This window comes from Micromys minutus (assembly GCF_963924665.1).
Source record: "Micromys minutus genome assembly, chromosome: 25".
NCBI classification, from domain to species: domain Eukaryota; kingdom Metazoa; phylum Chordata; class Mammalia; order Rodentia; family Muridae; genus Micromys; species Micromys minutus.
The window spans coordinates 4,810,744-4,835,172 of record NC_137960.1 but is presented as its reverse complement, the minus strand read 5'-3'; the positions used below and the strand labels follow the sequence as shown (position 1 = coordinate 4,835,172).

Sequence of the window (24,429 nt, the reverse complement as noted above, 5' to 3'; positions counted from 1 at the left end):
CACTGTATACCCAGAACAGCTCCTCCTGCCTCCACCTCCTGAGGGTTGAGATTATAGGCTGCATGCACCCTATGCACCACACCTGGTATATGTGGTGCTGGAGACCTGACTGAGGGCTTCATGTGTGCTTGGCAAGCAAGCGCTCTACCAACTGTGCCACATTCCCAGTCCCCCCCTCCCAAATTTCTTTCTGGTAGACAAATGTCCTGGTGATTGCAGACTATTTAGCTCTACCACTGGGTGCCAGTCATGAGAACCAAAAGCACCTCCAGACACAGCCCACCTGCCTCCTGGGAATAGAACTACTCCTAGTAGAGACCCACAGATAATACAGCCTTTAGAATCTGCAGGCTTTTCTTTATGTGGCTAACTCTACAAGTACAGAACTTCATTTCTGTAAGCCTAGATATCATAGGCAAATCCAGGTAGTGTTTGGTTAGATTAGTCTGTGTGAGAGGTTCGGATGGTGTTACCTGAAGCAGAGCAGCTCCGAGGGTAAAACACCTGCTACCAAGTAGACTGCGTGTCGTATGTGCTGTGCTTGGCCTCCCTGAGTTCAATCCCAGTGACTCACAGGGCAGATGAAGAGAACCAACTCGTGAAAGTTGTCCTCTGACCTCCATATAAGCCCACACGTGTGTACACATACATACAGATAAATAAATATAAAAATTAAGGCATTAACTATTTCAACCACCCATTGATCTCATAACAACAGCACCAAAACCTTTTGTTTATTTTTAAATGTGCATTGGTGTTTTCCCTTTATGTATGTCTGTGCACCGTGTATGCCGTGCCAGCAGAGGCCAGAAGAATTGGACTCCCTGGGACTGGAGTTAGATAGTTGTGAGCTACCATGTGTGTGCTGGGAGCTTAGCACAGATCCTCTGGAAGAGCAACAAATACCCCTAGCCACCGAACATTTCCCCAGTCTCCAAAACACGACTCTTACAAAAGACACAGTGATATTAGTTCATGCTCTCAGAAGTTAGTGGGTTTGACTCTCTCCAAGCAGCCAATAAGAACACAGAATTAAGTGTGCGCTGGACGTTGACTCTCAGTCCTTTCCAGGTACACCTTGCTGGTTCTTGCTGCTGGTTTTGTCCTCCGAGGATATTTCTCAAGGTGTAGAGGTATCTTTGTTCTCTAAGCCAGGGGTGGATAGGCTGCCATCTGCTAGTGGGCAGAAGCCAGGGATGCTAAACATCCTGAAATTTGTAGGACACTCAGCCTTATAGCAAAGGATGTATTGGTCCAACATGCTAAAATGTCATGTGTGCTGATGGGAAATGTGCTATAAGGGAATGAGGGTTGCACCCTGCACTGTTACTTAACTAGGGAATTCTCTCTGAAGAACTTAGTTCTGGAGAACCTAGCTGAGTCTCTCTCTGTTCCTCTTTCTCCTAGCTGCTCGTGGCACAAGTTCATAAGATGCATGCTCACGGTCTTTCCTTTCCTGGAGTGGATGTGTTTGTATCGGTTCAAGGACTGGCTTCTTGGAGACTTACTTGCTGGTTTAAGTGTTGGTCTTGTTCAAGTTCCCCAAGGTAAGAGCAAATCCAAAGCTGCCTCACCCAGAGCTGATCTGCCTGACCTCAGCTGCTTTCAGGAGCAAGCAGTAGTGCTGGATGGACAGAAGGAACCCACATGAGCTGCACTCCCACTGTAGACATTTCTTCCTTTACTCCTCAGGTTTTTAACCCCTCCAGGTAGTTCAGAAAGACCTGGTTGAATTAAGACCCAGGAACACTTTCCATGGAATTTGCAGCCTCCACTCCTGGTCGTTTTTTTTTTTTTTTTTTTTTTTTTTTTTTGCCTCCATGGTGGTTTCACTATTCCTGTTGAGAGTAGATCTCAAGAGGCATTAGTTTTCCTTAGGAAAAGGTAAGTGCTAGGGAGCAGCCACAGCTGTTGTCCAATTCCTAGTTCAGATGCAAGAGTACAAGGTCACATGGGAGCCAGAGCTCCTTTCCAGGCGGGAGCAGTGGGGCACACCTGCAAGCCTAGCACTAGAATAGTGGGGGCAGGAAGATGGACATTCAAGGCCAGTCTTATCTGCTTGAGAGTTTATCTGAAAAAGAAATAAAATAATGATTCCAAATATGAACCAATAACTGTTTGTTTTTTAGATAGAGTTCCATAATGTAAGCTGGCCTCTGCATCAGAGATCTACCTGCCTCTGCCTCCCAAGTGCTGCGGTTAAAGGTGTGCACTACCAGGTCTAAGTTCACTGATGTTGTCTCTTTCCTAACATTTATTTATTTGTTCTCAGTGTAGCGGTCAGGGGATGACTAAGGGAGTCTGTTCTCACCGTCTGTTATGATGTCATGATGTGTGTCCCGGAAACCAAGTTCAAGTCCTCAGGCTTGACCTTATGCTCTGAGCCATCTCACTCCAGCCCCACCTTTATAAACACATACATGCACATGCACACAGAGAGGGGGGCGGGAGGGAGAAATGTGTTGACTTTATTAAGGATTCCATATGTTTGTGTGCTAACTATATCTTTAAAGAAAGTTTAGCGGGGTTGGAGAGATGGCTCTGTGGTTAAGAGAACTGACTGCTCTTCCAGAGGTCCTGAGTTCAATTCCCAGCAGCCACATGGTGGCTCACAACCATCTGTAATTGGGTCTGATGCCCTCTTCTGGTGTGTCTGATGACAGCTACAGTGTACTCACATAAATAAATAAATAAACAAACAAATCTTTTTAAAAAGTGCTTGCTTCAGCAACACATAGACTAAAATTGGAACAATACATAGAAGGTTAGCATGGCCCCTGCACAAGGACAACACGAAAATTCATGAAGTGTGCTATATTGAAAGAAAGAAAGAAAGAAAGAAAGAAAGAAAGAAAGAAAGAAAGAAAGAAAGAAAGAAAAGACAGTTTAGGAAGTTCAGTTTTTTCTCTTAGGACTTTTCATTGTGTGTAGTGATTGATTGTATGTGGCACTGTGTTACACTGACATTTGATGTAAGTATATACTGTCCATTGGACATGACTCCACATCTCCATTTTTGTCCCTTGTCCTCCTATATTGTTTTACTTGTTCATGAATATCATATGTACATACATGATTTCATGTGCCTATATAAGATTGAGAATAGACAGCCTACATTTGTGTTTCTGAGACAGTAATAATTCACTTCCTTTAATGACCTCCATTTTCCTGCAGATAGCATAACTTTGCTCTTGACGGCTGCAAAGCCTTCATCGTAGGCACACACACTGCCTATCCCTCTGCCACTGGACACTGAGCTTCTGGGGTCAGCAGGCTCTCCTAACCATCCCTGGAGTGTCGTTTCACCACAAATGAGCAATCAAGTGTTGGGGTCCCTGTACTCAGAGACTCCAAAGTCAGGGTGTGTCCCTCTGGCTCTCTGTAGATGGATGTGCTAACAGGCCTCATTTTTTTACCACAACCAGTGTTCCTGGGTAGCACTGATGTTCTAATGGTTCCCTGTCTACAGGGAAACAGGCTAGAGAGCCAACCAAAGACAAAATATGTCCATGGGAAGATGCTGGGCTTCATTACTCCTGTGTTCAAGCTAGCCTACAGTTCCCACGTAACCAAAGTGGAGGTTGAACTCAGGGTCCTGTGCACACTAGGGAAGTGCCCAATCCCTATGCTTACCCCAGCCTTAGTCTCTACCGAACATCTATGTGGCAAACAGTTTGCCAGGATCTAGTAAATGCACCCCTGGAGTTTTTATGAAGGATATGTAATCTTGAGGAATTTGTATGTCTGTGGACCAGAAGAAATATGTGAGAATATCCATCCATAGCTAGTCCTATCCTGGAGTCAGAGGTAGAATCTTGTAAAGTCCTGTAGACAAGAATGCAGGAACTGGCCACTGCAGACCTTGATACCTTCTTAGTCTGATTCCAGTTTCTGATGAAGTTGAGCAGCTGGGCTTAAAGGTGCATGGCTGAGCATGGTGGAGTAGCTTTTAAAGTCTTGTATAGGAATGCTAAGAAAAGAGATTGTCGTGGTTAGTGTGTAGAAAACAAGACTGCATCTGCAACCTGAAGTCAAGTGAGCTTTGTGTGATTCTGCCTTGCTCTGCTTTTGGCCCTGGAGGATTCCCAGGGTTATCTATTTTATTTTTTATTACTTTCATTTGTGTGTGTGTGTGTGTGTGTGTGTGTGTGTGTAGGTACATGTTAGTGCAGGTGCCCTTACAGGCCAGAGACATTCAATTCTGTGGAAATGGAGTCAAAGGTGGAGGTCTGCCATCAAACATTAGCGCTAGGAACCAACCAGCGTCCTCTGAAAGAGCAGTGAGTGTTCTTCTTTGCTTGCCTGGGCCTTCTAGAGCTGCACAGCAATAAGCACAATTTGAAGATGCTGGAGCCAGAGACCTGACCATTGCACTGTCCTTTCCCTGTCTGCAAGTCAGCCAGAGAGCTAGGTGCTGACTCAGTTGGTAAAGTGCCTGGAACCTTCACAAGCCCTGGGCTCGGTCTCCGGCACTCATAAACTGCACAGTGGCCAACACCTGTAGTCCCAGCAGTCAGGAGGTGGAGACAGGAAGGTCAGAGGTCAGAGTCACTCTCAGATACACGGTGAGTCTGAAGCCAGCCTGGGCTATGTGAGTCTCCATCTTAAGACAAAGCTAAGACACAAAAGCATGCTAGAAACTAGGAGTCTATACAAATGCACCAAGCACCCCTAGCAGTTTTCATTTAAGGAAACTTTTAAAGCCAAATTGTCTTTGCTTAATTAAGTTATTTTGCTTTTCAGGCCTGACACTTAGTTTACTGACAAGGCAACTGATTCCTCCCTTCAACGTCACTTACGCTGCCTTCTGCTCCTCAGTCATTTACGTAATTTTTGGATCATGTCATCAAATGTCCATTGGTGAGTAGGAGCCAAATGAGTCATCAGTTATTCACTTGTTGCTTAGCAACCAGTGCCAAGTAGCTTTCAGTCACCATAAGGAAATACCTGGGAACATCAGCCTAAATAGGAAAGGTTACATAGGCTTATGGTGTCTAGGGTCTTACTGCTGTGAAGAGACACCATGACCAAGGCAACTCTTTTTGTTTTTAATTTTATTTATTTATTTATTTATTTTATTGTGAGTACACTGTCACTGTCTTCAGACACACCAGAAGAGGGCATAGGACCCCATTACAGATGGTTGTGAGCCACCATGTAATTGTTGGGAACTGAACTCAAGACCTCTGGAAGAGCAGTCAGTGCTCTTAACCATGGAGCCATCTCTCCAACCCAAGGCAACTCTTACAAGGACAACATTTAACTGGGGCTGGCTTACAGGTTCAGAGGTTCAGTCCATTATCATCAAGGCAGGAACATGGCAGCATCCAGACAGGCATGGTGCAAGAGGAGCTGAGAATTCTACATCTTCATTTGAAGGCGGCTAGTGGAAGACTGGCTTCTAGGCCGCAAGGATGAGGGCCTTAAAGCCCACACCCACAGTGACACACTCCCTCCAACAGGGCTGCAAGTTCTAAGAGTGCCACTCCCTGGGCCAAGCGCATACAAACCATCACACATGGTTTACAAGGTTTCAGTCCATGTCACTTGAATTCATTGTCCATGCCTGTCTCAGGGCTTAGCATCATGGTCTAAAGTGTGTGGTGGAGCAACACAGCTCAGACAAACACAAATACATGCAAACACAGGTACATGTATACAACAGTCAAACGTGTGTGTGTATATATATATACACACACACACACACACACACACATACAAAGACACATGCATGCACATGCAGACACACACTCAAACACATGCATGTATGCATGTACACATACGTATACAAATGTATGCATCCACACAGGGGTACACCCACAAGACACATGTGGAAATACTTATATACATAAACATATTTACAAACACACACATTAGTGTATTTGCACATACACATACACACAAACATACATGTACACACAAAATGCACATGAACATACATATACACATACATCCAAGGATGCACACATGTGTCTGCAGATGTATGCATGCATGTACACTTGTATGCATACACACACACACACACACACACAGCAAAGTACAAGATGTACTCAAGGGCATATTCTCAAGGCCCTACTTCATCTATTTCCAGTAGCATGAACACTAAGGCTTCAACATACAGGCATTTAGAGTGCAGCTGAGATAAAAGCAGCGTGCAAACCCGTGGCTCCCAAAACCCACATCTAAACCACAGTGCAAAGTACATTCAGTCTTCCTCAGAGTCTCCCCAGGTCTTTGCAGGTCTAGCATTGCTCAGAAGTCCAAACCCGATGAAGATAATCCATGGCTTTGAGTATCTCTAAAGCTCAAACCGGGAGCTGGTGAAGTGGTTCAATGGTTAAGAACACTGGCTACTCTTCCAGAGGCCTAGGTTCAGTTCTCTGTGCCACGTGGTGACTGATTCACAGCCATCTATAACTCCAGTTCCAGGGGAACCAATGCTGTCTTCTGACCTCCATGGGCACCAAGCACCCAGACAGGCAGTTAGGCAAAACAGCCATATGCGTAAAATAAGTAAATATAAAAGAAAAGGTATCTGTAGTGACTTTTATTAATAATGCTATGACAGATCAATCCACCAGCTGGATCCATGACAATCAAACTCCACAATGTGTAATATAATTTGTCAGCTTAGTTAACTCACAATAAGGAAAGTGTTATAATAGAAACGCTCGCCCACAGGACAGACACTTCCCTGGGTCAGGAGTCCGTCCATGAACTTAGAGACAACTAGAATAGTTACAGCTCATGTAATGGGAAGAGGCACGTAACACAGGCGGACCTGCTGGAAAAGAATCACAAACTGCTGTTTGGAGAGGCTCCCCACTGCACCCTTCACTAAAGTGACCACTTAGTGTTCCTTTCCCTGTCTTCTCCAGCTGCAGCCTTGCCACCATCCCCAACCTCTAGACCAGGGTGTTGCTCTACTTCAGTAAGGGCATCTTCACATGCTTGGCTCAGACAGGCTACGTGTTACCTTCCATTTGCATGTGTGGAAAGCAGTTTTGCTCCCATATTCCCGAATTCCTAAGGAGCGTCACAGTCACGTTCAAGTACTGTTGATAAAGTACATTAGAGCTTCACAGGTAGCTTTAGCCTTTGTTCCCGCGTGCCTGTTGTGTGAGCAAAAAAGGAAACACTGCTTGAAGCCACTTTTGTCTCCCCATGCACTTGGCTAGCCCTTAACCAGCATTGGGTGTTGTTTTCTTCCTGGTGTTCCAATGGCACCTTCACCACTTCCCCTCTTTGGGGCGGGGGAGGGGAAGAGTCTCCCCGTGTAGCTCTGACTGGCCTGGAACTTGTCAGTAGACCAGGCTAGCTGGGATTAAAGGCGGGTGCCACCACACCTGGACCCCTCCCTCTGGACTTAGCCTCTAGTGCAGGCACAGTGGCCAAGCCTGACAGTAGTTTCCAGACCTGTACCTGAGTGTCAGCCTCTGTGCCCACAGAGGTGGGACACCTGACCCACCAGCTCTGAATTCTGTGAGGCCCCAGTTCCTGTCCCTCCTTTCTCTTCCTTCCCAGTGTTGACTTGCCGAATAAACGTAAGAAGAATGGTGATATTCTTAATAATAATAACAGATAATGAGAATCCTTCAGTTCTCCTAAACTTGAATGGTGATATTCTTAATAATAACAGATAACGAGAATCCTTCAGTTCTCCTAAACTTGAATGGTGATATTCTTAATAATAACAGATAACGAGAATCCTTCAGTCCTCCTAAACTTGAATGGTGATATTCTTAATAATAACAACAGATAATGAGAATCCTTCAGTTCTCCTAAACTTGAAATCTGTTTACCTCACTTCTTCACAGACCCCTTCTTCCTTGTGAGTGCTCTGATGATCAACGTCCTGAAAGAGAGACCATTCAACAATGGTCACCTGATCTTGGGAACTTTTGTCAAGGATGATTTCTCTGTCCCCACCTTCTACGTAAACTATAACAGATCCTTAAGTATGGTGGCATCCACAACTTTTCTGACTGGAATTATTCAGGTAGGGGCTGAGCCTCTGAATTGGTTTGGATGTGAAATGTTCCCCTGAAGACTCCTGTGAGTGAACACTTGGTTCCCTAGCTGGTGGCACTGTTTGGGAAGGCTGTGGGACCTTTAGAAGACAGCCCCCAAGGAGAAGGTGCCATGGAGGCAGGCCTGATGGTTTGCAAGCCAGCCCCACATGCTTTCTTTCTTTTTCTTTTTTTTAACTTTATTTTAAAAAACAAAGATAAAAGAAAAAAATTTTAAATATTTTTGCATAAATGTATACAAATACAATTGTGTCAGTGCTTGGCTTTTTTCTTTTTCTTTTTTTTTAAGGTTTGATACTCTGCATTAAGGTCTTACTAGTTACAATGAGCAAAAAGTACATGTAAAACAGGATGTAACCCGGAATTAGTCAACGTTTTCTTGGTGTGTAAGGATTGAGCATGACTTTTTGTTGTTGTTGTTGTTGTTGTTGTTGTTTTTTTTTTGTTTTGTTTTCTTTTCTTTTTTTCTTGAACTTCACACAGTCTGTGAGTTGTTTCTGGGGCAGTCCGAGCCTCTAGGGTTAGTATCCCACTATCAGTGACTGCATATTATGTCCCCACATGCTTTCTGCCCTCTGCTTGCTGCTTTGCTGGCTGCGGGTAGGCAAGGTTTGCACACCCCTGCCACACCCCTGTCAGCAGTCAGTTGCAGCAGGTTTAAGAGATCCCTCCTGGAGCTGACGTGTCTGGACTCATACAGGTTCTTCTCTGAGCACCAACTTAAAATTCAACTCTGAGCTTCCTCATCAGCCCTTCTTCCAGTAAGAAGGAGGAGGAGTTAGGTTTTTTTTTGGTTTTTTTTTTTTTTTTTTGCCTTCCAGAAACCATTTTTTCAATCCAAGCAGTACTGGTGCACACCTTTAATCCCAGCATTTGGGAGGCAAAGGCAGATGGATCTCTGTTTGAGGCCAGCCTGGTCTACAGAGTGAATTCCTGGATAGCTCGGGCTACACAGAGGAACCCTGTCTCAGAAACAGACAAGCAATCAAACAAAAACACATGTTCTAGTCTTTGGACAAGAAGGTTTTCACCTGCTGGTCTTACAAGCTGAATCTGGGCTGGATGGGTGTCAGCCAGGGTGGGTTCAGATACCACAGTGATGAGGACCACACAGCAGCTCACAAATCTCTCCTTACATCCTCTGAGAGGACCTCTTCAAACTTCCCCACCATACCCAAGCCGTTCTTTCAGGCTGACTTCTCTGTCCTCTCAACTGATTCTCTCTGATCCGTCTGGGATCAGATGCCTTTCATCAGCAGACTCTCGTGGGAGTCCACAAAGGACATTACTGTAACGCCTATGGGCTGAGTTCAGTGGAAAGTGGTTACCATGGTTATCCTCTGAGCTCAGCTCTCAGTGCATATGGTGAAAGTAGAGGCTTTGCAGTGCTCCTGAGAGGGTTAGATGAAAAGCTGAACGTGGAATACTCAGTTAGAACCTGTTACACTGTAAGCATCTGGGAGGTAATATCTGTGTAGAGGACAAATTGGACCTTAACATCCCTCTCAGAGGCCACATGTCTCTGCTCCTAGCTACGAGGGAGACCCAAGACAGGAGGGTCACCTGGGTCCAAAAGTTTGAGGCCAGCCTGGGCCACATAATGAGACTCTCTATGAATGAATGAAGGAAGGAAGGAAGGAAGGAATGAGGACCTAGTTGAAGTATTTTATAAAATGGTAACCACATACCCCCCACATATTTATATACACAAATGTACAGATTTTTGTATCTAAATGAGAAAAGTCTAGGTAGGAAAACAGTAAAAATCCACGTGGAGATAAATTATAAACTTCCGAAAATGAAAGGCAGAGAGGAGAAAATGTCTCTTAAGTAGGAAATAAAAGCATTTTCTCTACAAGGGGAAAGCACCTCGAGCAACAGCAGGTTTCTTCTTGGAAAGTTCATGAATGAACACAGGCCGGCAGCCGGTCCATGAGCCATAACCAGAGGTCCTGGCTCTGTGTGCACCAGCACCTTAGCAGCCAAAGGACAGGGGGAGACACAGCCCGGCTCGCTGAAAGCCTTGGAACAGAAAGCCGTTGAAGGGCTGAGGCTGAAGATGCGCATCCCGCTCTGGCACAGGGCCTGAGCCACGTCAGGCTCACTGATGGCTGTGACACCATTTACATGAGGTCCTCTTGTAGCCTCCAGGGCTAGAAGCCACCTGAGTCCAGCTGCACATACACAAAGCCACACATAAAAATACACATAAAAACAAAATAAATTTAGAGTCTGGAGAGCTGGCTCAGCGGTTAGGAGCACTGACTGCTCTTCCAGAGGTCCCGAGTTCAAATCCCAGCAACCACATGGTGGCTCACCACCATCTGTAATGGGATCCAGTGTCCTCTTGTGGTGTGTCTGAGGACAGTGATAGAGTACTCATGCATAAAGTAAATGAGTCATTAAAAAAATAATAAATCTAGAGGCTAGAGAAATGGCTCAACTGTTGAGAGCACTTGTTGCTCTTGCAGCGCCCAGCCATGTGTATCTCTAGCTCCAGGGCATCTGAAGCCTGCTTTTGCCCACATCGGGCACTAGGCACATACGTGGTTGTTATGGGACAGGGTTTCACATAGCCTGGGCCACTCTTAAACTCACCATGTAATCAAAGATGACTTCGAACTCCTGGTCCTCCTGCTTGCTGGAGCTGCAGGTGTGCGCCATCACACCACGTTCTGCATCTTAGCTCCTCCATGTTGTGTTTTCCCTCGTGAAAAATCGAATTCCCCACAAAGATGAGAAGGGCTCTGACCCAAGGCCTTGGAAAGACGAGTATTATTTAACCCTTTCAGTCTTCTGTTGCTGCTTCCTCTATGTCCATCTAGAGGGCAGAGAATAAGCACCAACAGCTGCCACTGTTTCTGAAGAGAAAGTGTGGCAGTGCATGCTGGGAGCTGTGCATGCTGGGAGCTGTGCATTCTGGGAGCTGATGACTCAGTACCTGCACCCCCCAGTTTACTGGAGAAAGTGCTTAGGGAGTTCTCCCTGGTGTTTCCAATCTTCTGCTTGGGAATCTTTCTGATCAGAGGCTCCGGGGTCCTGGAGAGTCCAGTTGGTATGATTGCTGGTCTAGGGTTACTATTGTTGTGATTGTTAAGGCTTAGGTAGCTGTTGCTTCACTAGCCAGGCATTTTGTGCTGTCAGTAATGTTCTAAGGAAACCTTCTCATCAGTCCTGAGTTGATTGCATATTCTGTTATGTTCCGGTCTTTGTTCTTGGAAACCAATCACAGTTCAAGTCAATTAGAACTGCTTTGTATAGCTAGCCACAATAAGCCTGGGACTGAACCTACTGCCTGGTAGCACTTCCTGCACCTGTGTATATGTGATAGCTGCCCCTGGGAAGGACCCCAACAAGAGAGACACCTGCACCCACACAAGAAGCCATTTGGAGTAAAACTTCCATTTTGAGTAGGGGTTAAGAAAAGTTTAAGATCCCAAGACTTCCCTGGAATTGACATCCTACTTAACAAACTGGCTGTACATCCTAGTTGGCAAGTTAAGACATGAATGTTAAAAAAAGGCAGTCCCCTGCCACAGATGAATACCCCAACCTATGAGGACAGGATAAGTGTACAGCAAAGACATGTATCTAAGGAAATTCCCCAGCCCTAAATCCTGATTGGTGAAATAACTTGGCACAGATGTTTATGGATTTCAGGCCTAAAAAGCTCTATAGGATTCTAGTTGAATGTTTCAGTCCAGCTCCCGAGTCTGAGCTACGTCCTTGATTGATCATTCTTGGGGTGTACATTCAATAGACCAGCCCTGATTGACTGAGACCGGTGTCAGAGTCGTCTGTGAGGTGATTCCCAGACACCACAGTAATGAAGCTCCACGACCGAGGAGAGGGTCTGTTTCACCCTGTCAAGCTGATAAAGCTAGCCGACATAATGCCTGCCTCTCTTTGTTTCTTCTTTCTTCCCAACCCCCCACAGCTGTCAATGGGTATGTTGGGCATGGGCTTTGTGGCCAAATATCTTCCAGAGGCTGCTACCAGCGCTTACCTAGCTGCTGTGGCACTGCACATCATCCTGGCCCAGATGACATGCGTCTTTGGGATTATGGTCACTTTCCACGCTGGTCCCATCTCCTTCATCTATGTGAGTAACCTCAATCCTCCCCAAAGTTCACACACTCCTCTGGCCTACAAGGAAAAGTGGGCCCAAGTGGATACACTTCTCCCTGTCCCAGAAGGATAATAGGGCCCAGAAGGAACTCCATCTCTATAAATTTAGGGTCTTGGTCAACTGCAAAAGCCAACTGAATCATGTGCTCAAATGTAATAATCACTTCAGTTTAGCCTTTTAAACTAGATTGTTTACATTAAACTTTGGCCATGGAGCAGGGCAGCAGTGTACATACCTTCAATCCGAGGTCTCAGGAGGCAGAGGCAGGTGAATCTCTGAGGTAGAGACCCACCTGATCTTCAGAGTGAGTTCCAGGACGGTCAGGGCTGCACCGAGAAACCCTGTCTGAAAACAAAGCAAAGCAAAGCAAAAACTTAGCAAGGAGGCCAGTGACATGGCTCAGCTGAAATAACTGGCTGCCGCGTGTTGTTGACCCAAGTCCCACCCCTGTGCCTGCCTGCCAGGAGGGAATAGAACTCACACACTAAATTAAATTTGGTTATAAAGTTACTATTTTACAATTGTCCCTATCACATGCCACTAATTTAGACTTGTGCCCTAAATATCCAGAGGGTGTAAGTAGCCCCTGAATGCACAAATGAAACAGAAGTTCAACTAAAGGCCATGCATGGCCTGAAAAATGAGAGTAGACAGATGAATAAAAGGAGCTCTTATACACAGGAGGCAGAGGCAGGCGAATCTCTGCCATCTTGAGGCCAGCCTGTTTTATATAGTGAGTTCCAGGCTAGCCAGGACTATATAGAAGACCCTGTTTCAACCTCCAACCCCCATAACCGAGTCTTAGGTCCTTTCCCTTACAATGAAACATATAGGGTATATTTATTCTCTCCTTAGTCAATATTACTAGGGCTGGAAAAATGACTCAGTGGTTAAGAGCACTGACTGCTCTTCCAGAGGTGCTGAGTTCAAATCCCAGCAACCACATGGTGGTTCACAACCATCTGTAATGGGATCTGATGCCCTCTTCTGGTGTCTGAGTATACATGCATCAGAGCACTCAATCAAATGGAGAAATTTTTTAAAAAATTACTGCCCTTTTTTTTTTTTTTTTCTTCTTCTTCTTCTTAGGAAGATCTTAGGTTCAAAGCCTATTTGGGCTACAAGATGAATTTGGGGCCAGCCTGGATTATTTATTTATTTAACATCCTGATCACTGCCCCCCTCCAACCAGCCCCCCTCACATAGCCTCCCCAGTTGCTTCTCTTTTAAGAGGGTGGACTCCCCTCAGGAAGCCCCTCTCTCTGGCACATCAAGTTTCTGCAGAGCTTGGCACATACTCACTGAGGCAGACAAGGCAGCTCAGGCAGGGGAATGGAAACTACAGGTACAGCCTGGGCAACCTAATGAGAGTTTGTTTCCAAAGAAAGAAGAAAAGAGACAAGCTGGGGATGCTGTTCAGTGGAAGAGTATTGCTAACACCAGTGAGACCCTAGGTTTGATCCCTAATGTGGAGAAAACCCACACAGCAGCACCACACAGCCCTCACACTGCCCTTAGTGTTCCAGTGGAACCCAGTTGGTCTGCAGCTGGGCCCAGCAGCTCTTCTTTGCTCTTTAATCTGAGTAGAATGTCCTGTTCTAGATTTCAGCAGCTGTGATATCCCTAAGGAAGCCTCTGCAATATTTTCTTCTTTCAGAACATAATTAACTACTGCATAGCTCTCCCCAAAGCGAACTCTACCAGCATCCTGCTGTTCCTTACTGCTATAGTGGCTCTAAGAATCAACAAGTGCATCCGCATTTCCTTCAACCGGTACCCCATTGATTTCCCCATGGAGCTACTTCTGGTAGGTGTCTTTGAGGCCCAATTCCATAAGTCGTTGTAACAGCATAAATCATGTAACTCATGAAGACAAAGAGAACACTATAAACAAGAGTCAAGGGCATGGGGGTCGTTACAAATATTTGCTGTACCTTTAATCCTAGCATGTGGGAGGCTGAGGCCTACCTGGTCTACAGAGTTCCAGAACAGCCAGAAACTCTGTTTTGAGGGATGGGGTTGCTATTTCCAGAGGATCTTTAGTTCCCAGGACCTACCTCAGGAGACTCATAACCCAGCTCCAGCTCCAGAGATCAGATCCCCTTTCCTGGCTTCATGGACACTGCTTCACACATGGCACACACACAGACATATGAATAGGAATGATGTGTGTAAATCTCTTTAAAAAGAATTGTAAGGAGACATTGAATCAGATCAAAGATGATATAGTGTCTTTGTTTTGTAAGAGTTATTTATTTTAATTTTATGTACATGGGTGTTTTATTGCATATATGTAAGGCACCACATGCATGCCTAGTGCCTGAGAAGTCAGAAAAAGAGGTTGGTCCTCTGGGAACTGGAGTTACAGATGATTGTGAGCTGCCATGTGGGTACTGGGAACTGAACCCAGGTCCTCTGTAAGATCACCAGTGCTCTAACCACTGAGCACTCTCTCCAGTTCCCTGAATACAGTTTTAATATTTACTATTTTGTAAAATTCTCTGTTTATGTCTCTGTCTCTCTGTCTCTCTCTGTCTCTCTCTCTCTCACTCACTGGTATTTTAAGATAGAGTCTCACTATGTAGTCCAGAATGTCCTTAAATTTGTGACAGTCCTCCTGCCTTTGCTTCTCAAGTACTAGAGTTTCAGCCATGTGCTATCACTCCTGACTGAAATGCTTTCATTCTTATTTTATTTTAAAATGTAATTTATTATTCATATGTGTATGCCACATATAAGCATGTAAGTTGTACAGTACACGTGTGAAAGTCAGAGAAGAATTTGGTGAAGTTGACCCTCTCCTTCCACTGCAGGCCCAGGGCTCAGATTGAGGCTGTTGGGCCAGCACCCCATAGTGATGTGATGTGTTTGCTTGCACCAGATGTTTGGCAAGTCACAGTTCAGTTAAACTAGTCACCATCTCTTACCACACAGAAATATCTTTTTTGTTCTTTTGTTTTGGTTTAGTTTTGAAACAGGGTCTCACTAGACAGCTCAAGTTGGTCTCTAACTCTCAACCTACCCACAAGTTCTGGGATTACAGATACAAAACCCTTAGTCAGCCAACAGACACACAGCCCCGTGGCCGGTGATTATCTTTTCATTGTGAACATTTAAGATCTATTGCTTTCCCAGTTTCCAAGTCTGTGTAAATTAATATTAAATGTAGTCACTGGGCTGTACCAGTGATCTCTACCCAAAGGTTTACTTTTTACACATGTGTTGTGTATGGTGTGGATGTATGTACCCACATATGTTAGAGAGAGCTTGCCCACATGGGCACATGTTGAGGCCAGAGGCGGAAGGTTTCCTTCTCTGTTGCTCTTTACCTTGACTTTTCTTTTGATTTTTAAAAATTCTCTGCATATGTGAGTATGTAAGGATATGTACATGTGCGTGTAGGTGCCTTCAGAGGCCAGAAGAGGATATTGATGCCCTGAGTCAGCCGTCACAGATGGCTCTGAGCCACCTGATGTGGGTGCTGGGAACTGAACTTGGGTCCTCTGGAAGAGCAAGCAAGTGCTCTTAAACCCTAAGCTCCTCCCCAGCCCTGCCTCTCCTCTTTGTCTCTCACTAAACCTGGAGCTCTGATTGGCTGGCTGGCCTGGAGGCTCCTGGAGCACCCCAGCATCCCTATGTCCCATTCATGCATCCGAGACCAAGATGACTATGGCTTTGGTTCCAGTGCCAAGAGGAGCTTGGAGAATTAAAAGAGAAGGCCCCTCTGTAGCAGGATGGCCCACATTTCATTCACTGGCATGTGGGGCCTCAGAACCTCGCTCTGTATTAATCACACACATTTCTTTTTAACTCCTGACAGATTCTCGGCTTCAGCATACTTACAAGCAAGATAACCATGGCTACCGAAAACAGCAAGATGCTGATTAACATGATTCCTTACAGGTCAGCCATTCCACTTCTCTCCTTTGCTGACTTTGGATTTGGTTTGGTTTTTTTTTTTTCTCGAGACAGGATTCCTTTGTGCAGTTCTAACTGTCCTGGAACTCACTCTATAGAGCAGGCTGGCCTTGAACTCAGAGATCCACCTGCTCTGCCTCCCCAGTGCTGGGATGAAAGGTGTGACCACTATGCATCACTCCACTTTTGAAGACGGACTCTCCTTTATTTTTATAACAGGGTCCTGCAGTAGGTGGCTCAACCTCAGCCTCTCAAATGCTGGGGTGACAGGCATGTGCCTGCATGGCCTGTCGTTCTCTCAGGTTCCCTCTCAGCCTCTCCCACACAGCTGGGCTCACAGCCTTTTCTAGGAGTGTGGTTCAGTCCTCAGCCTTTTGGCTAAGACCAAGTGTAGAACACAGGTTTGCCAAAGCACAGGGGCCACCACAGCTCTTGTGTCTTCTTTGCTCACCCTGTCACTTTTCTCACACGAGCCTGTCAGCTTTTTCAGATATCTGCTGGGTACCCTGAACCCCAAAGAGACTTGATCTTCTTCTGTACATATTGTGGGTGTCACAGAGCCCCGCCCTTGTCTGGTTAACTCTCAAGAGCAGAACAAGAAAGCCAGGCATGTAGTGCCCACATGTCATCCCAGCATTTGGGGGTGGAGGTGAGAGGATCAAGAAGTAAAGGGCTAGCCTTTGGCTACACATCAATCACAAGGCTAGCCTGGGCTGAATGAGACACACACCCCCGACAAATAAAACAACAGACAGATGGGATGGAAGATTGTTTTCTAGTGTCCCTGACAGGAAACACAGGATTCCATGTTCAGAAGAGAACTGTTGCTTTGCTGTTGGCCTCTTGCTTGTGAGTTTCAGCTGCTCCCCCATTCCTCTCCCTCCCTTTCTTCTCTAGACTGTGCTGGGAGGGAAGCTGGGACTCAGTTTCTCTGCGTTTGGTTTCATTTGTCATATGACTTGCTGCCATTGGACACTTGCCGTTGTTGACTTTGATTAGAAAGGACGAGGCTGCAGTGTCTTGACCCACTGCAGACTACTGCTTATGGCTCCACTTCGCACACAGGGGACCCCAAAGCGTTGGGGACATTGGCTGAGCTCCAGGATAGCAAATAATCTTTAAAAAGGATTTATTTTTTTATTTATACTCACATATTTATTATATGTGAGTACACTGTAGCTGTCTTCAGACAGAAGAGGGCATCAGATCCCATTACAGATGGTTGTGAGCCACTATGTGGTTGCTGGGAATCAAGCTCAGGACCTCTGGGAGAGCAGTCAGTGCTCTTGACTACTGAGCCATGTCTCCAGACCATAAGAGGAAGTTTTAATTAGATAAGGTATTATCGGCTATATAGAAAAGTCTACCACAAAAACATCGTTCCTAAGCATGGTAGTGCACTGTTGGTCTCATTGTGGATCTTCCTATTGTTCTCTAGGATGGAATTCAAATATGGAGTCATATCTTTGTCTGTTTGATTAAATGGTAAAAGATAACGAAAACAAGACTTTTGGACCATATATATCACACACACACACACACACACATATACACATACACGGACATATATACACACACTCATTATAGACAGATACACATATACATGTACACATAATGCATACATAGACATGAACATACACACTTGCACACATAGATGTAGTGGTAAATATTTTAAAAGGCAGCAACTAGTTCCAGCATGGCATCACACCATGCTACCCCCAGATACTCTCTGTTCTCAGCAGCGTGGTAAAACCAGGACTCTAGAGGTCCCAGCAGCAGCTGGTCCCCTCTGCTCTGCCCTATCGCGGCTCCCTGCCACGGACTCTGCTCACACCAGCCCAAACAAATCAAACTCCAGAAACTGATAATTTATCAATGGCTTCATCTCAGTAATATATCTCAGTGAATTTACATCCACAAAACATCCACACAATAAACTCAGAGCCAACTGATATGATACAATCTGCCCACTTACACAAGACAAAATTGTCCTATAATAATTCATCCCTTGTAAGATATTCGTAACTACCCATGGCTATTCAGAGCCACGTGGAGATGGCTCATCTCCGTCCTCCTCCATCTTGCCTTCTTCCTCTTCTCCCTGGCTTCTCTCCCCTTCCAAAACTGTGTTCCTGCCAATCTTTTTTTTTCTTGTCCAATCACAGGCCTTGCCTTATCTTGTGCCTTCCTGCATAAAGACAACAATCTGTACATAGACACACCACAAGCACACAACACATACATCCACACTATAGACACATACACACTGGTATACACTACACATACATACACACAAAAACACACACCGGCACGATGGTTGTTAATGGGGCAAGGAAGTAGAAGTAGAATTCAGCAAATAGGAATTGCAAATAGAAACACTATCTAAAAGATTCAGAAGACATTCCCAAGACCTGTAAAGTGATCCAGAGAAATGAAAGGCGGAGCATATCCATGCTCCTGAAGTAGCTTCAAAGGACGGTGTTGGCAGGGAGACCTGCATAGATATCTTACACATAAGATGTATTTATGTAAGCTCCCTCCCACACCATCAGGGTTTCCTGTCCTTCTTTGTCTCCTCCTGTCGGAGTCCTGAGAGGAAGCCCACGCAGTTCCATCACATTGTCATTTCATACATTGGTCTTTTCCGTTATATTTATGAGAAACCTTGGCCTAGGGTGGTCTTTTCCTTAGAGCCTTCAGTTTCTGGAAGTTTCTATTGGCCTGATTTCTCCCTTATGTACTTGAATCCACAAGTGAAGTTACATAGGCCTGAAGGTTTCACTGTGGGCAGGTTCCTAACTATAACTCTGTTTTTTATTTTGCTACATTTTTAGTTTGCCTTTGAGGTGTGATTTTAGGTAGCCAAAGCATTAAGCCTGGCATTGGCCTCCTGGTCTCCTGTCTCTCCCTCACGGGTTCTAGGTTTATCACAGGCAAGTGTTCATACCCAGCTTGTATGTAATTAATTAAACAAAGTTCTATTAGCTCTGTCACTTTCTTGTGATGAAATACCCTCTGATAAGTACAAGTTATGGGAGAAAGACCTTACTCCTGATCGCTCACACCGCAAGCACACTCTCAGCCTCTCATGCTGGAGGGGGCCAAGGTGGCGGGTGCTGGAGGCAGCTGGACACAGCATTCTGTGTGAGGAATCAGAGGCCGAGAAGCATGATGTGCTTAGCTCCCTTCTGCACTTACAGTCCTGGGTCCCCACGAGGGAACAGCAGCACCACAGTGGGCAAGTCTGCCCACCTTCATTAATGCAGTGAGCTTTGGGTTATCTCTCTTTCCTGGAGAATACTTTGTTAATTTAAATCATTCAAAGTATTTATTCATTTATTTGGAATTATCAAACGTATTGATATAAAGTTATTTGTGACACTCTTTTATTATCTTGTTAACATACCATAAAACCCATTCTTTAAAGTGCACAGTTCAGTTGGCCCAGCATGATGGTGCACAGCTGGATGGTGCACAGCATGATGGTGCACAGTTGGGTGGTGCACAGCTGGATGGTGCACAGCTGGGTGGTGCACAGCTGGATGGTGCACAGCTGGGTGGTGCACAGCTGGGTGGTGCACAGCTGGGTGGTGCACAGCTGGGTGGTGCACAGCTGGGTGGTGCACAGCTAGAAGAACAGCCCTGAGGAGGTCTAGATAGGAGACCAGGAACTCCGGATAAGCCTGATTCAAAAAGTAAAAATCAAAAGCAAACAAGCAAACAAAAGATACCAAGGGAGAAGGTGTGTGTGGGCTTTGCATGTACCTGAGGGAAGGGCACTGAGGACTTGTGAGCCTTTTAGCTCTAAAGAATCTTAGGTGTAGGGTAGACCTGCAGCACACACTCCAGAAGGTCCTCAGTAGTAGAAGCAATTTCCTCCCTCATGTAATGTGGGAACAAGGACCAGAGAACCACACAGAATGTTGTTTGACGGCCTTTGTCACTTGGCTTGGTTCATTGGCTGTTTTGACATGCTGTTCTGTTTCTCCTTTATTTTTTTTAAAAATATTTATGTATTTACTTTATATATAAGTACATTGTAGCTGTCTTCAGACACACCAGAAGAGGGTATCAGATCCCATTACAGATGTTTGTGAGACACCATGTGGTCTCTGGGAAATGGACTCAGGACCTCGGGAAGAGCAGTCAGTGCTCTAACTACTGAGCCATCTCTCCAACTTCCCCTTTCTGTGTTAAGAAGGTGGGGGAGGGAACATGAGGTCTGCCTGGCTTGAGGATGGAGAGGGAGAGGTGCCGTACGGGACTTCCTACCATCCAGCGGTAATGCCACTCTTTTGTTCCAGCTTCGTGTTCCCTGAGATTCCAGATTTCGATGTTCTTAGCACAATTGTTTTACAAGCCCTGTCTTTAGCTTTTGTGAGCTCCTTTCTGCTCATATCTCTGGGCAAGAAGATTGCCAGCTTCCATAACTACAGAATCAATTGCAACCAGGTGAGGCCGGTGTCTCTGTTCTCTGATGTGAACCTCCCACCAATGTGCAGGTTCCATTCTTCCTCAGCTAAAGTCTGTTGGACCATAATTTGTGCTGTAATCACATAAGGTTTCTGAGAAGTGGAGAATGTGAGACTTTAACCTTCTTGAATTTATGTAGGCATTGTTCCCCTAAAATGGATGTGGTGCAGAGAGGTGAAGGAACTTACCTGCAGGGTGACACATATTTGTTGTTTGTTATCCCAGAACTCAGGAAGTAGAGACAGGCTCAGGAGTTAAAGGTTAGCCTGGGCTACCTGAGATCCTGTCTCAAACAGTGAGTAGCAAATGATAATATAGCATGGTGCTGCTGAGCTAGCAGAGTGTCTTTCTACCCACGGCTTTAAGAGCCGGATGGATGCTGGGACACAGGTGACACAGAACAGCGCGTACAAACCAGGTCGCTTGTACCTGTCCTTAACTTAATAATGCCTTGCCTTCTGGCTTTTGTGTTTGTTTATTTATTTGTATTTTTTATTATTTATATATATGAGTTCACTGTAGCTGTCTTCAGACACCAGAAGAGGGCATCGGATCCCATTACGGAAGGTTGTGAGCCACCATGTGGTTGCTGGGATTTGAACTCAGGACCTCTGGAAGAACAGTCAGTGCTCTTAGCCACTGAGTCATCTCCCCAGTCCCCTTGTGTTTATTTCTTAGGAAAAAAGAAAAATCTCTAACATCTCTGAAAGTGATTCTTTCCCTAGAACTCAAGAGGGACAGAGAAGCAAGCAGTGTCCTGGCTAGACATTTAGGTTACTGTAGAGGAGGAGAGGCCAGCACTGAGTCTCTCTGAGTCTCAGTCCAAGAGGGCATGAGAAAGAAGAGTAAGGCAAGAGTCAGTTTCACTATCTTCAGAAGGCATGTCCCTTTTCAGAAGTGATGGCAGAGACAAAATTTAATTCAGAAAATCAGATTGGCCCTCCCTGGGTGCTCCTCTAGCCTATATCCAAGTGTTATTGGAAAAGTGTAAGAATCCTAATGTCACCTCACAAAACAGTGTACTTCTAGTTCAAAATCAGACCCCTCAACAAAAAGTGGGCTCAAAGGCTCTGCTGTGTCTTTGCAGGATTTAATAGCCATCGGCATTTGCAATGTGATCAGCTCCTTTTTCAGATGTTGTGTGTTTACGGGAGGTATGGCCAGGACTATTATCCAAGACAAATCTGGAGGAAGACAGCAGGTGTGTTGAAAAGGAATCCTACCCTTAGCATGTCCACGTGAGGAGAGAGACGCACATCTGTCTACGTGGCTGTCTGCATGTCTGTTTGTAGAAGGGCTCCATCTGGGTTGATCTTGTTGTAATGATCTAGTTAGTGAGGAGTCTCTGGGAAGAGTTTGGATTTCTTACTCACCTTAATTTTTGCTCAGACTTCTGTCTTTAAAAGTTATTGGGGTGGGAGGGTCTCTGGTAGCACATCCTGTAATCCCAGCATTTATCCCCAGGCCTGTAGTGGGTCTGGGGAGATGGCTCCGTAGCTAAGAGTACCTGCTGCTGCTCTTACAGAGAACTGGAGTTTGATTCTTGATCCCATGTCAGGTAGCCCACACCCATCTGTACCTCCAGTTCTAGGCTCCTCGGACATGCATGGACAGGTGCACATACATGAATGGACATGGGGCACATACATGCAGGCAGGCAAATAAATAATCATTCACATTAAAATAACCTTTAAAAAGATGAAATATACCAGGCATGGGGTACAGGCCTTAAATCCCAGCTCTCAAGAAGCAGAGGCAAGCAGATCTCTGAGTTCAAGACCAAACTGGTCTACATAATGAGTGAGTTCCAGGACAGCCAGGGCTACATCATGAGATCCTGTCTCAAATACAAAGGAAAAGATGAAACCCCACTGAAGGTGAGAAGCTGTCCAAGCGTCAGCAACACAAAAACAGGTGGGACGTTTATTACACAGGAAGTAAGATGGAAGGGACATGGGGCTGTCGGTGAGGTGTCTGCCTGAGGGCAGAAAGCTGAGACACATAAGCTATCTTAGGAGGTGAATAGAAGCTGTGACAACAAGGATTCCAGGAAAAACTGAAACCCCCACCCCCAGACAACATTCACATGACACTCACAAAGCACCTTCTGTGTGTGGAGTACTTCACTAAGATCCTGAAAGGCATGCTTCTCAGCAAACAGCCGGCCACACTGCAGACAGGGACCGACACGTGCCTGACGGGTTCTCTTCAACCAGCTCTGTCTCCTCAGTTTGCCTCTCTGGTCGGCGCAGGTGTGATGCTGCTGTTGATGGTGAAGATGGGAAGCTTCTTCCACAATCTGCCTAATGTAAGTGGGATGGAGTGAGTGGACTGAGTCAGGACAGATGGGGTCTGGGGTGGGCGGGGCTGAGGAAATGGTCAGTGGTTAAGTGCACTGGCCGCTCTTCCAGGGGAGCTCAGAGGATTCATTCCCAGTCCCTATTGGGGCGCACAACTGTCTATGCCTCTAGTTCAAAGGTATTTGGTGCCCTCTCCTGGCCTCCTCAGGCACCCCATACATGCAATATACATATATGCAGGCAAACTCATACACATAAAAACAAATACATCTTAAAGAAAGATGGAACAGTCCTTTTTAGCCAGGGAGATTTCAGAGGTTAAGAGTAACTGTTGTACAAGCATGAGAACCTAAGTTCAGATCTCCAGCCCTCATAAGAGCCAGCTGTGGCTACATGCACCTGTGAGCCAGCTGTGGCTACATGCACCTGTGAGCCAGCTGTGGCTACATGCACCTGTGAGCCAGCTGTGGCTACATACACCTGTGAGCCAGCTGTGGCTACATGCACCTGTGAGCCAGCTGTGGCTACATGCACCTGTGAGCCAGCTGTGGCTACATGCACCTGTGAGCCAGCTGTGGCTACATGCACCTGTGAGACAGTGCTGGAAGGAAGCGCAGAGAGAAGAGGATTGCTGGGGCTGCTGACTAGGCAGCCTTGCTTTAAAAAGAAAAGAAAAAAAAAAATGGTGAGCTCCCAGTTCAGTGAGGGAGCTTATCACAGGAGAACATGAGGAGGAGTGACAGAGTGGGACACCCTGTCTTCCTCTGTCCTGTGTGCAGGCACAGGTACACACACCTTAGACACAGCATAGCAGTAATCATGCTTGTGTCTCCACCATAAAGTTGCACGTTAAATATAATAGTTGAGATCCATGTCTCTCTGTAATACATGTGTATATTCATGTACAACAAGCTCGTGTTGATCTCATAGAGAGTAGTCAAGAAACACAGTTACAACTGTTCTCATTAAGCTGTAATTCAGCTTTTGGTGAGGAATGACAGATCCAGATGTAGGAAGGCCGTTGCCAGAGAGACTCAGACACTTGCCATCTGCGTTTTTATTTCTCCCTGTGTCTGAACTTTGTTCCTCCATGGCTGTTTCACGGCCTCCTGATTATTCACAGTCTTGGAAGAATAGGCATGCAGGCCAACTTTGGCCCTGTGTTCAACTGCCTGTGTCTCTGCTTAAATGAGTCTCTTCTCCCCTTTGTCTGAGACCTGACCTGACCCTTAGCCATATTAAGTGTGTTTATTACAGCTGAAACCAAGTGATTGTAAGCAGTGCTTTAGGTTCATGCCCAGAACATACAGAACATACAGAATGTTGGCTGCCTCTGTGATGAGTTAAATTACACAGACTAGGTACAGTGATGTCCACTGGTGATTCTTGCACCTGGAATTCAGAGGCAGGCGGTCTATGTAGTGAGTTCCAGGATAACCTGGGCCACATAGAAAGATCTTGCCTCAAGAAAACAGGAAAGGTTTTTAAAAATAAAATTATGTAGGATTGTAATTATTTATTTGTTTGTTTGTTTATATGAGTACATTGTAGCGATTTTTAGGCATATCAGAAAAGGGCA

At 45.5% G+C, this 24,429-nt stretch overlaps 1 protein-coding gene across 1 annotated transcript in view; it reads left to right on the top strand.

Annotated features, from left to right (window-relative positions):
• SLC26A8 (solute carrier family 26 member 8) overlaps positions 1–24,429 on the top strand; it is a gene marked incomplete at both ends in the record, with an annotated part of 45,348 nt that overhangs the window by 5,764 nt on the left and 15,155 nt on the right. The window contains 9 exons of the mRNA XM_080937735.1: positions 1,408–1,547; positions 4,744–4,860; positions 7,818–7,999; positions 11,968–12,132; positions 13,817–13,966; positions 15,980–16,062; positions 20,382–20,529; positions 21,638–21,751; positions 22,781–22,858. Of these exons, the coding sequence (XP_080793861.1) occupies positions 1,408–1,547; positions 4,744–4,860; positions 7,818–7,999; positions 11,968–12,132; positions 13,817–13,966; positions 15,980–16,062; positions 20,382–20,529; positions 21,638–21,751; positions 22,781–22,858 (1,177 nt within the window). The remainder of the gene's footprint in view (positions 1–1,407; positions 1,548–4,743; positions 4,861–7,817; positions 8,000–11,967; positions 12,133–13,816; positions 13,967–15,979; positions 16,063–20,381; positions 20,530–21,637; positions 21,752–22,780; positions 22,859–24,429) is intronic.